Source organism: Pyxicephalus adspersus, chromosome 1, assembly GCF_032062135.1.
Source record: "Pyxicephalus adspersus chromosome 1, UCB_Pads_2.0, whole genome shotgun sequence".
Classification (NCBI taxonomy): domain Eukaryota; kingdom Metazoa; phylum Chordata; class Amphibia; order Anura; family Pyxicephalidae; genus Pyxicephalus; species Pyxicephalus adspersus.
In genome coordinates, this window is record NC_092858.1 from 115,242,302 (window position 1) to 115,255,902 (window position 13,601).

At 36.2% G+C, this 13,601-nt stretch overlaps 1 protein-coding gene across 1 annotated transcript in view; it reads left to right on the forward strand.

Annotated features, from left to right (window-relative positions):
- Positions 1-12,841, forward strand: part of ATP2B4 (ATPase plasma membrane Ca2+ transporting 4) — a gene marked incomplete in the record, with an annotated part of 192,691 nt that extends 179,850 nt beyond the window's left edge. Inside the window, 1 exon segment of the mRNA XM_072424517.1 lies at positions 9,848-12,841. Coding sequence (XP_072280618.1) covers positions 9,848-10,138 — 291 coding nt within the window.
- Between the last annotated feature and the right edge of the window lie 760 nt (positions 12,842-13,601).

Genomic DNA, 13,601 nt, shown 5'->3' on the forward strand with positions numbered 1-13,601 from the left:
CCTCTTACATCCTAATAAAAACTACTATCGTTCATAAGAATAAAACATTTTTTACAACAAAAAAAATATTACTAACATAGGGCTTGTATGGAATTTCAGTTTTGCTTGTAACCCTGTGTATTGAGGAAATCAATTGTCCTTCTAAAAGTTGCAAATGCTATACTTGCAGTCGTTAAATATATTAACAAACCAGATGAGTCTAACAAAATTCAGGAGACTTCCTTAAATTCCAGTGCTCTCAATTAATTTTCTTGGACTAATATGCCCCCTCCCCAGTAGAAGGTAAGTTTAAAAAAAATCTTTCCATATAAATCTGTTGTAAAGTCTTTTTGAAGTTGATTGTGAGCACTGCATTTCCATTTTTAGTATACCTTGACTTCATGTGGTATTTGTTGGAAGTATAGTGAACTTTGGATGTTCTTGTAAATCATTTATGTATTTTAAATCATTTTAAACAAGTATTCATACCCATATATTTTTTATTCAAGCACTGATAAATTTATATTGTATATTTTCCTTTTTTTTTTGTTAATGGACAATTATGTTAATCCTTGTTCTATCTTTTCATTCTAAGTGATGGGTTTATTGTGTAAGTGCAAAGTATAAAAGTTCTACAAAGCTCCCACACCTTACTAATATTAGTTTTATTGTAAAGATATTTTTTATCCCTACAAACTTTTCTCCTATAAAGTTACCTTTTAGTAAGATATAGGAGTAAGATTGGCATCATTTAAAATTTATGATGCCATGAAACTCCCCAAATTTTTTTTCCTGTTCTATCTTATTGATATTTTATTTTGTATTGTATTTTTTATATTTTATATTCGATCTTATATTGATATAGTATGTATTATTTGCATAGTGTTAATAATTTAAATTTATTTAGTGCCAGTTTTGGGTAAAGAGTATTCACTGCAACTGTAAATGGCCATTTTAGAATCAGACTCAAATCCTCAGTCACAAACGCACACAAGTGGTTGGGAACCATTTTGTGCACGTGGCTGTGGTGATTGCAGCCCTATTCCAGAAAGCAACAAGTCACTTTTGACTCTGCAGTTGCATTTTTTTCTTCTAGATTAGGAATCACACTTCAGCTTCAACAATGCACAAGCATTTTTACCCGGGTACAAAGCAGCAGTTTGCTATGTGCCTGAGAGTGGCCACCCACACAGTTTTCCACCACAGCTATGAAAGGACCGACAGGCTCTCTGCCTATGTGCGGCCCCGAATTGGACTGAATTATAGATGCAAATAATGCCGGGAATTTTAGTAGTGGCGTCATTTCATTGAAGAGAAGTTTCAACAGCGGGCCACTCATAAGATTTAGCTCAGCATTGGCCGCTGGCATTTCCAGCACTCCCCCTCAGCTGTACTTTTCCTTTCTACTTCAAGGCATTGACTTGAATGGTTGGATTTTCATAGAAGAATATTGTATTAATATTGTTACCCTGTGCAGAAGGGTTACCAATGAAGTTTAATTCAGAAGGCTACAAATAGAGAAGGAGGCATAAGATTTTTTTCGTGAATAAAATTTAAAAAACATTTTTTATGCCTCTTTCTCAATTATAGGCCTGTTCCAGATTGAACGTGAAGCAAAACCTCTTTGTTTCCATATGAAAATGGTTTATATCTAATGTGAAGGAAAAATTTCCTCACTTTTTTCAGTAAATTTGAAGGTTGGCCCGCGACTTTGTCTAAGTTTTTAATTTTGGCCCTCTGTGTATTTGAGTTTGACACCCCTGACCTAAACCATTTAAAGGGAAACAAAACATGGTGGGTGCTGAGCTTTTGCTTATAACACAGGTCAACAAAAAAAAAAAAAATCACTTCCCAAGAATTTTTTAATATATTTAGTGTATTTCAGGTCTGTTGAATCCAGAAATGACATCCGTTTCATTAAATTGGCTCTAGTTCTTGTGATACAGAAATCAGAATAGACATTTTTACCAACAACAAATGTTAACACGCATATTATTATCAGTCTTTACACCAACAATTTATTTGCATTTTATATATTAAATGTAGCATTATTTTCATTAAACTTTCATTTGCCTATTTTTATTCATACATTTTCTGTTTTTACAGAAGTATAAGTTCATCAAGGAGAAGTTGTTTAAATTACCCAAATGTATTTTGCCACATTTGTGGTGAATATTCTCAGCAAAAAAAAAATGAAGAAAATTTTATAAAATTTGTAAAAACAAGCATATCTTGCATATTTTGGTAATAAACTGGGGGACCAGATAAGTATTAGGCTCCCTATACGGTATGCAAAACTTGTGTAGACTGTCTACGTCAGTGGAAAAAAGGAAAACTGAAAAGTTTGATATTTGGTATGGCGAGAGTCACAAAAATTAATATGATGATTGTTATTTTTGTGCTGTGAATGTAAAAGGTTTTAATCCCTAAAAAAAAAACAAGTGGGAGTACCCTAATTTGGAATCAGCAAGACGACCTGTGCAGCATGGTGCTGGGGTTCCCATACCAGTGTTCAGTACACTCCCTGATAATCCTGTATCTTACATGGAGGATATACAGTTTTTGGAGTGTAATCCAGGAGTTAGCAGTGAAGTGAATATGAAGGAAGTGTTTCATCAAACCAGCAGTTCTCCCAAGAATAGCTCAATGATTTAATATGTGACCTAGGTCTGTCAAAACAACCATCTGAACTTTTAGCTTCCAGGCTAAAAGAAAAGAACTGTCTGAGACCAGAAGTTAAAATAACAGTTTATAGGACAAGAGAGGTGACACTCCTACCATATTTTAGTGAAAATGGAGACATTGTGTTCTGTTGTAACATGCCTGGACTACTAGCCCATATATGAGTATAAGTACCGGAATACTGAGCAGTAAGACTGGCGGCTTTTCATAGACAGTTCCACTCAAAGTTTGAAATCTGTTTTACTGCATAATGGCAACTGCTATGTATCAAATTCAATTGGTCACTCCACAAAATTTTAAGAAGGATTTGGAAATATCAAAATGGTCTTACAAAAGCTTTTCTATCATGAACACCAATGGTCCATATGTTATGATTTAAAAATGAGGAACTTCCTACTTGGACAGCAAAGTGGATATACAAAGTATCCATGTTTCATGTGATTGTGGGATAGCAGAGCAAAACAGGATCACTGGAAAAAAGTGACATGGCCTCCAAGGGAAAACATGAAAAAAGGTGCAGCAAACATCATTAATGAGCCAATGGTTGACAAAGAAAAAATCATTCCCCCTCCACTACACATAAAGTTGGGATTAATGAAGAAATTTGAAGTAATCACTGTCCTTGTTCAGAGCTCTAACAAATACATTTGTAGATTCCTAAATCGATTGAGTACTGAAAAATTAAAAGCAGGAATCTTCGATGGACCCCAGATTCCAAAACTGATAAATGATTCCAATTTCACAAATTACATAACTGATACTGAAGCTTCTGCCTGACACACCTATGTCATGGTTGTCAAGAACTTCTTGGGTAACCATAAAGCACAAAATTAGTAAGAACTGGTACAAAACTTGCTCTTAAACTTTAAAAATTTGGGTGCTACTATGAGCATAAAGGTACACAATCTCCATAGCCATTTGCAAAAATTTCCAGAAAACCTTGGCGATTTCAGTGAGGAACAAGGGGAGAGGTTCCTTCAAGATATAAAGGTAATGGAAGAAAGGTATCAGGGCAGTTGGGATAGACACATGATGGCAGACTACTGCTGGAGCCTTCAACATGATTGTCCTGATCATCAGCTTAAATCGAAATCATACAGAGTTTTTCAATGACTTCTTTGTGATTAGATCTGTAATATATTGACATTTAAGTATTTCAAAAAATTAATTTTGTATACGTAGGCATATCTAGTTTAATTTTGCTTAATTTTCATGTTTCATTAGTTTTCTATGAGGTTATTATTGAGGTCATTATTTCAAAAACTAGAGCCAATCTAGCAAAACCAATACTATATTTGGTATCTGTGTATCAAACATAACCTAAAATGACTTTAATCTGTTTGGCAAGAAAATATTTGTTGACCAGTGTAATCAACAAGTATGCACAGCATTATAGCACACAGTTACATGTGTCTTTTTTCAATTAGTACTACCTCCTAGTTTTGTTTTCTGAGTTTAGGGCCACTTTATGCAGAGTTCAGCTGTAGGAGTGAAAACTGATGTGTTTATTTTTACTAGTTGCCTTTTAATCCCTATCCTGTCCTATCTCATACATGTTAGTGAAGTACATACTCTATCTTGGGGGCTAGTAAAGCCTATTAACAGAAATAAAAAAAAGTAATATACATTGAATCAAACTATCCTTTCATCCTTTAATAAGTAAGCTCAAATATTTTAGATTACTCATCCGCCTGTTAGTTCCAACCATGCAAATCTTAGCTTTTGCTAGTTACAGAATTGGTCTGAAGTGTTTTAGGCAAAGATCATTGTGATAGATTAAAAATATATTTTTTTTATAAATCCTATTAAAATAAAAATTGTTAAATTTTAACAGAGAAAGTTTTGGCGTGTTTAGTACTACAGCAGTTGCTTTTATGATTGCATTATTTGGAAACGTTTTATGGGTATATTTAACCTACGCTGTTTTGAATTAATATTATAATCATGATTCTCTGGTTTGTAACATATGTAGCTTTCTAGCTCTTTGACCCTTCTAGCCCTTTTATTCTTTACTTTACTTTTTTTTCTTTCTGTTCATCCCTTCCCCACCACCCTGTGGCCTTCCCTTATTTCTCCTCTGACTTTTGTATGTCTTCCTCTGATTCCTTACAGATGGACGTAGTTTATACATTCCAGACGGGCAATACCTCTTTGCAAGGGGCTCTGAGGCGCCAGCCTTCCATCATAAGCCAGCATATCGATGCTAAACATGTCTCTAGTCCAACACATGTAGCTTTGTCCTCTGCTACTTCTCCCCCAGCCACCTCTACTACTGCTGCTGCTGGTGCTGCTGCTTCTATGGGCAGTGAGTTCAACACTATTAAAATGCATGCTGTGCACTTCAGCTGACACCGCTCTCTGTCTCTGTCACGTTGCAAATAACTTGATTATCTAATGCAGAGATCGATATGGATATGCCTTTTTTCTTTCCTTCTCTTTCACATTTGTGATAATTACTCTTTACAGGTGGCAGACTTTTTATTTTTACAATTATTTGCAATATAGGAAAACGTGGAACATTCTAATTTTACAGTCTTACATGGAAACAGTGTTGGTTTCTTTTTCTTATCATAGTTTGGCAACTAATAATGATACATCACCGTCTAAAGCTATTTTAGTTTTGAAAGCGTATAAAACAAGAGTGTCTTATTTAAAGTATCTCTAATGCTTGAACTTTAGTTGTGGGTAGGGTAGAGATTTTTCAAACCCATCAGCCATTTTTTTTGTGTTTTTTTATATCACCATCTTATCTACAGTAACAATAGGAAGTGAGGATAAATCTCTAAGTAAAACAGCCTCTTTTAACTATCCCTGCAACCTGCATTTCTGTTCTTTTATCAGTTCAAAATTTTTAAGGTTCCCATCACTTTTGGTCTTGGCAGCAATGAGCACCAAACTTATGTTGGGACTGTTTTATAAAAAAAAAAACAAAAAAAAAAAGGCTTTTAAGACTACTTTCTTTTTTAAATTGCTCTAACGAAATTACCTCTGTAACCTTAATGGTTACTATTTGTAACAACCTGTTACATTGTTTGCTGTTTTTCCATCATCTACTTAATTTTTCCCTGGAAAAAGATTAACGGACATGGATGAGGCTGTTAGCATATGTCACGCTTGGGGAGACAGAGCTTTTGGAGGGTACTATGGCTTGCACAAAAGTAGTGGGAGCCTAAAAATGGGCCAAGCGCATAGTCTAAGCAGCAATCAGGTCTTCTGCCGAGGTATACAAGCACAAGCAAGATCATCAGCAAACCTGCAGTGCTTTGTTGCCAAGTCAGCATATTGTAGATGGTGATAATAGACTCAGGCATAAATAAAATAGCTTCCATTCAGCATAAACATAACACAAAATGGCTTGTCCAGCAGAACAAAAATAGCTTACATTTAAGTGGCAAATGCTGACAAATAAAGTCCTGCCACCTAAACAGCCACACCAGGATTGGTCCTGGTTCTCACAAGTTGCACTCAAAAAACAACATGGGCTGCTCAGTCCAGCTCCCTTCAGTATTACCTCTTGCACTCACCCATCTTGGGTTTTGGCACCACATACCCAGTGTGGGAGAACTTTACCCAGCATACAGGCTTTACACAGCCTTTCTGCCTGAACCATACCTAGCCATCCCTCTCCCCCCCCCGATACAAAGACAGGAGCCATTTAGGCCCTTTAATCTCTTATTTATGGGGAAATTGGTATAACCTGTATATTTGTTTTATATATGTATAAGTGGGAATATATACATATAGTTCATTCTGTTACAGTAGATTTCTAGAATTGCATGGAAAGAAAGTAATCATACCAGACATATGCTTATTTAAATTAAAACAAGGGGCATAATTGGTTACATTATATTTAGGATTGTTTAAGATCTTGTTTAAGTTGAAACACTTCCACCAAAATCAGTGCTGCATACATTTTTTGTTATACTTACAGCCTTTTTTTACCACATCTGAAATTTCATTTTTTATTATATCCTCCCTAAGAGAGCGTCAAACGTCAAACTGTTTTTTTGTGATCCTTTCTCATTTATAGAGAAATTGCCTTTTTTGATGCACCATGATGCACCATCATTTTATCATGCTGTAAGGAATTTTGGGTTTGATTTTATATGTTTATGAGTTGTACTTTCCAAAGATAGGCAATGACCTATCAAGTTGTAATTATACATTTAAATACTTTAGACAAATTTTACTTAGAAGATTTATAAGCGGATGGTTAGGGAAATAATTGCTAACACAGCATGTTTATTTGAGAATTAATTACCCTAAGTATTGCAGGGTCTGGTCTTGCTACATAATTTAATTCTGCTTATACTTTGTGTTAATTTCATCTTTTAGTGGAATGCTTGCATGATGTTTTTTGCAATGCCTGCTACAGGGGCATGGATGTGCATGCTTTTTCTTCAGATTGTGTTGCTGTGCAGTGATACACTTAAATGTACAGTGTGGGCTTTAGGTCTGGATGTTTAAAGGCACCCTCACCTAAAATAAAAAAAAAAAAACTTGTATTTGTTGGAGAAAATAAATTTAAAATGGTGTTTACTTCTGAACTGAGATCCACACTGCTTTGTCTTCTTGCTCAACCTCTTCAAATTAGGTGTAATACGAGGGGGTGCTGAGAAGTTCCTGGCTTTGCCCAGAAAGAAGAGAGCCAGAGTTATAAAATAACACATTTATTCAACATTTTCCCCTCCGAGACTGATGCACTTGGTACGGTGTAGTTGCAGCTTTTCTAGACCGTTCAAATAAAAGTCCTTTGGTTGGGCCACAAACCAGCTCTCAGCAGCATCTTTGACGTCAGAAATGTCCTCAAAACGTTACCCCTTCAGGTGTCTCTTTAAATTCAGGTAATAGTCCGAAGGGGCCAGGTCAGGTGAGTAGGGGGATGGTGGACCAATTGGAAACCCAGGGTGTTCAATTTGGCAGCCACAACGTTGGACGTGTGCGCAGGTGCATCGTCCTGCAAAAAAAGGATCCCTTTGGTCAACTTTCCACTGGGTTTTGCCTTAATTGCCTCCTTCAGCTGGTCCAGGAGGTTAGCATAATATTTTCATGTGATACTGGAGCCCTGAGGTAGGTAGTCTACAACAGAATACCGTTTTTGTCCCCGAAAATGGATGCCATGACTTTTTTGGCCGATTTCTAGGTTCGGAACTTCTTCGGCCGTGGGGACCCGCTTGTGGCGCCATTCCTTTGACTGTTCCTTGGTTTCAGGATCATGGATGTGGAGCCAGGTTTCATCCTCAGTCACAAACCTAGTCAAAAAGATCTGTGCAGCTTCAAAATGGGCCAAATTGGCTTTGGATGATTCAACATGTTCCTTCTTCTGATCACTGTTCAAACATTTCAGCACCCACTTCGCTGAAAGCTTGCGCATGTCTAGGATAGCGGTGATAACAAACCCAACACACTCCCGTGAGCTGTCAAGTACTTGGGCTATCTTTTTTGCAGATATTCGCTGGTCCTCAATAATCAGCTCATGGGCAGCATTGCAGGTTGCCAGTTCAGTTGAGGTTGGGGGACACCCACTGCAGGGCTCATCTTCAACAGGGCTCATCTTCAACAGGGCTCATCTTCAACAGTGAAAAGCCCAGTCATGAAACAAGATATCCGGGTTTTGACAGTGCTGTAGGAAGGACACTTATGTTTGTGACTTCTCAGTTTGAATGTCCTTTGCTGACTTTCCCTGGAGAAACAAAAACTTCATGACTGCCCATTACTGCAACTATGTGAAACTTCCTTGTGACTCTGCCATCACAGCTTTGACCTGATATTTGCACAGTTACATACTAAGATTTTAGGCTGTCATATGCCCCCACACTAATTTTTCAATTTCATCTGGAAGGGGGCAAGCCAGAGCCAGGAACTTCTCAGCACCCCCTCGTAATTTGTAAATATTGTTGGTCATATGTGGCCTAATAAAGCCAAGCAATGTTCCTGATTCCATGCATTGCAATTAGAACTATAAACTGCATCTTATAAGTGTCGCCTTTAATTAACTGCAGATTTTTCTAAGAAGAATACTAAAGGGATTGCAAGTTTCCCTGCATTATCAGCATTGAGCAAAGATTGCGTCAGTTTTTGTTTGTCATGCAACAATAGGCAATATCTTCCTACCTCATTCCAAAGGCCAAATATGCTAATTTATGACTAACCTACCTCTACATGCTTGACATTTGGTTCATGTGAATATGAAGGTTTGTTCAACTTTCCTACAGGCTAAGCAGGAAGACAAAAGTGAGTTGTGAAGGTGTAAAAGTAGAAACGTGTGAAAGTAACCCATCAGGAGGGTATTTGGTCATTCTGTTTCCATCCAAATTATATTATAAATACAGTAAATCAATGGTTAAGTATAAGGCTTAAATGTACATGGACTGTTTTTCCAGCATTATAATGGAGTAAAATTTTAAACATGGAGTTTTAAACACAGCATTATGCTGTACGCATACAAGTTTTTTGGACCTCAAATAAAAATGCAAATTTGCAGCATTTGGTGACTCTAAAATGCCTATAAATGCTTCCATTAAAGTGGATGGAACCAATAATAAGTTTTTAAAGGCGTTCAATGATGTTTAGAGGAGTTTTTTCACTCTTTTCTACTCAATGTCCTGTCCTCTGTGCAGATAAAAAAATATAAACACGATATATGCTTTTTCGGGTGTTAAAAAACATGCATGTATACTTAGCCTAAAAGTCTGATTTTTTTATGGATTCCCCGATAATTGCTAATTTTGTATCCTTACAATCATTAAATGAATATATTTTGGTGAAAAAGTGTTTTCAGGTATCCTCTGGACAAATATATTGCAGTATCTTTTGCTAGGTACACTGTTTTTACGTTAACAACGCTGCAACTTTTATCGTTTTGGTTTTAACATGCCTTCTATATATTTTGCACCAAAGATTTCTGTGTGATCCCCTTATTTTCAGGTATTTTTTTGAGTTATATCATATTAGGTATAATACCTGTTAATATTTACCATATTTTCCATGTCAATCTATGCCAAAATAAAGGTTTTATAACTGTATAAAAAAAATCCTTTGCTACTTTTAAACTATTTTATTAAGTTTAAGTGCACTTGACTCTAAAATGCAGCATTGCAGTTGTGATTTAGTTTTTTTATCTCCAGTGTTCAATTTCTTATGTCCCTTTTACTTATATACATATTTTTTTTTGTTCATTTACCAGATTAAAGTGGTTAATGCATTCCGTAGTTCCCTATATGAGGGGCTTGAGAAGCCACAGGCTCGCAATGCCATTCATAACTTCATGACCCATCCGGAGTTTACACCACGGGAGGCACAGTCTGACCACCAACTGGAAAGTGACAGCGAGGGCGAGGAATCTCTGAGTCTTTTGAAGCGACACAATGAACAAACCTACAACCATAATAACAATTCATCTGCTGACCCATGCCAATTGGAGGTTAAAGTGTTACCATCTGACAATTCTGTCCACAGCATGGAAACTTCCATGTAAAACCAAAAATTTGTGCCATCTAGGCTGAGCATCCTGAAGTGGTCACTACTTATCCCCTTGCTGACCTGATCTTTCACTACCTTAAAGCCAACATGCCTACAGTACTCCTCTTCACCTATTTAAACACATGCAAGGATATCAAGTAATAGCAAATATTAGGTCAATACAGCCAAATATTATTTAACTGTAAGAGAACAGGCTGTATTGAAACTTACCTTTTTACCCATCACCTCATTTTTTACCAGGCTTGCTTTTTTGTGCAAGGTGTTCATTTGTGATCATTGTGCAGGTTTTACAAAATCATTACAAACACTACATAGTTATCATTTTCATGTGTTTACCTTCACATTTGTTCACAAAAACATGTAATTGTGTGTTGAACCTCTGATTCCCATGTGTTCCCCTGTGTACTTGCATGCTTAAAGGCAAAGCTTTGTTGCTGCTTACATATACAACATATACCCTGCTTGTTTGTCTGCCACCAGATATCCTTTGGCTCTATTCCAAAAGTGCCACTGAATGGGGATATTGGCATAGCATTTGATTTCCAACCGAAATATGCCTACCCATACTGCTTCATCTCGGCACCGCACCAAGTGCACCTGTCTTCCACCTGGACTCCCAAGACACCATGGTTTCCCTCTACTGAATTTGGGAGCTGCTGTGAACTTGCAATATCCCAGCTTCCACATATTTACCAATACTAAGGATTAAAAACTGTCAGTTTGCCAGTTTTGTAATTTTAAAAATTATTTTTAACCCTACAGGAGACATGACCTGGTGTAGAGCTTCAGGATGTATAACGAATGCAAGGCTATACTGCCATATTAAAAGCATACTTGTGTAAATATTTATGTATAAGGTTTACAGACATACAAATATACAGTATACACCTATGTTGGTACTTTTGCAGTCACTGCTTTTTTTTAATGAAGGCTGATAAATTTGTAGAAGAGTTACGCACTGCTGCTGGCTATGGTCTTTACTGAAAACTTTGGAGAATCTTTAGAATGATAAATGTTTAGTGTGATTGGCATTGCTCTGTGTAAGTAAAGTAAGCTTTGAAAATGCAAGGGTAAAGGTTAAAATAGAAGTAGTTCCTGCTCTCATTTTTTAACATGTGTGGCATGTGGTGAAGTTCCTAGACCTGTATCAGATATTACTATTCATTTACTAAAATATATATTTTTACACATGCAGACATTGTCCAATACTTTCTTGTCCACCACTAGCAACACAGTCCAATTCTTCATTAGCCTAAGTTATGCCTAAGTTGAATACATTACCACTCCTATTACTTGTTAATACTAATCCAATATAGATAATTCCAACTCTAAATATAACCTAGGTGTTTGCAAACACATCTTACTTTTAAGATGCCTCAGTGGGAACTTTTTTTGGGGCAAAGTTTTCATAGAACTTTTCAAACTGTTTTGGCTGGATTCAACAACTTCTTTTCATTCTGTGCATATTGACTGTTACTGAAAACTTTTTTGTCTTAAATTCATTGCTTAGATAACTGCCATCTCATTTTACAGCTGTGGTTTTGAAACTGTAGTAAAAACAATATCTGCTTTGGCAACCAATGCTGCTTATAAATAGCAAGATAAAAGCAAGTATTGTTCCTCATTTTGCAATTATTGAGTAGTATAGTCCATATCCAAACAAAATGCACATAACAGGCTGATCATACACAAAGACCTTTGAGTGGTTAGTCTCTCAGGAGATACCATTGTCATAGGATTCACTGTACATCCTCAATTGGGTACAGATTTATTGCTTTTGATTTCTTGCATTAGCAAAGATTTATAGTAAATAGAATAAGCATATCACACATGATATAAAAATACTATACTGCGCCTTCCTTGTGGTTGTACAAGATAATTAAATTGAAAATGATTGCATCAATATTGCTCAGATGGTTTTCTGTAAAATTCTTGGATCAAAGCAGGACAAAGGTAAAAACTTTTGGTACTGATACTTTTAAGTGTGTTGGTCCCACAAGCACACTATACACAGAACCTTAGTCTCTGCCCACATTGTGCCAATATGTTTCCATTTACAGTACAGTGCCAGTGTTATAAGCAAGTACAGGCTCTTCACACTGAATTTTTTTAAATAGCTGTAACTAGACCTTGGAACTGAAGATTAGTATAGGCTGACAGGTAACTTTATCCACCCTAACTACACAGTTGTACCCACTACTCCGCTATATTATTATATTTTATTATTTTTTTTTACTTTTTCCTAGGAATTTTCTTGTTGTACTTCATTCAGTCAGGTTCTTTAGGATCTTCTGACTAGTCTTTATTATCCAGAAACAAGATATTTCTTTATAGAGCAACTTCATTATGTGGTCTTGGGAATTTACTTGGGGTGCTCAATGACTGAACCATTTCCAGAAACAGGCAGTTATTTTGGAATTTTTATAGTTACAATTCTCAAGGGGGGCAGTTTGGTTGTCAATGAATGTGGCTTGATATTTATGGAGGCAGACTTTTTGATTTTCAGCAAGATGATGAGGGATTGGCAGTAGGGTTTTTTTTACCTTCAGAAACTTGTTTATATTGCAGCTGTAAATACATTCATAGATTGTGATGAACAAGAGCAGCTTCCCTTCAAAGTCAAAAAAATGAATTTCCTTACCTTAAAAAGTTTCTTTTCGTTTTCATAAATAAAGTTTAATTTAATTTAACGGCAAAACTTTTTATTCTTTTTGTTTTAGTAGAGTACGTAAGAATTATTAAGTCAGTGATAATTGCCTAAGAGCAGATTTACTTCACCTTTTTTATACATATGAACATAAGTGAAGAAAAAGTTTATGAATGAGACACAGATTACTAAACAAAAAAAAGAAATAAACTGACAGTGGGTTTAAACATTTCCTACTCTAATTACTAGAGTACTGAGAAACAAGAAGACCTGATACTTTGATTTCTCTGGTTGTTGCATGTGCCTATCACACCATATTAGGCTTCTCAAAACAATATTCTAGCATCTAATGTAAATTTAGGTAGTGCTTTTAAACTGGAAAAGTGCTTACTATCAGGATTTGCACTGCAGTAAGTTCATGCTACTCTTTCATATCATATTATCAAAGCTCTCGAAACTGGCTGCTGAGAGGCTGCTGTAGACTTGTTTAGATGTTAACGTAGGTCCATGCTTGCATCCATCACATCTCAATGAATTTATGGCTCAGACACTGGATAGCAGCATCACAATCCAAACATAAGTGTATTCCACGTAAAATGTCAGAAATGGCCTGGACAAAATTATTGGGACTTCCAACGTAATACTTGGTAGCACACCCTTTGGTCTTTTACATCTTTCTACTGGAATTGTGGACCATTGTTCCTTTGCTAGCTGCTCCAGGTTTCTCATATTTGAAGGGTTCCTTCTCCCAACTGCTGTTTTTGGATCTGTCCTCAGGTGCACTATGGGATTTAGATCTGGACCCATTGCT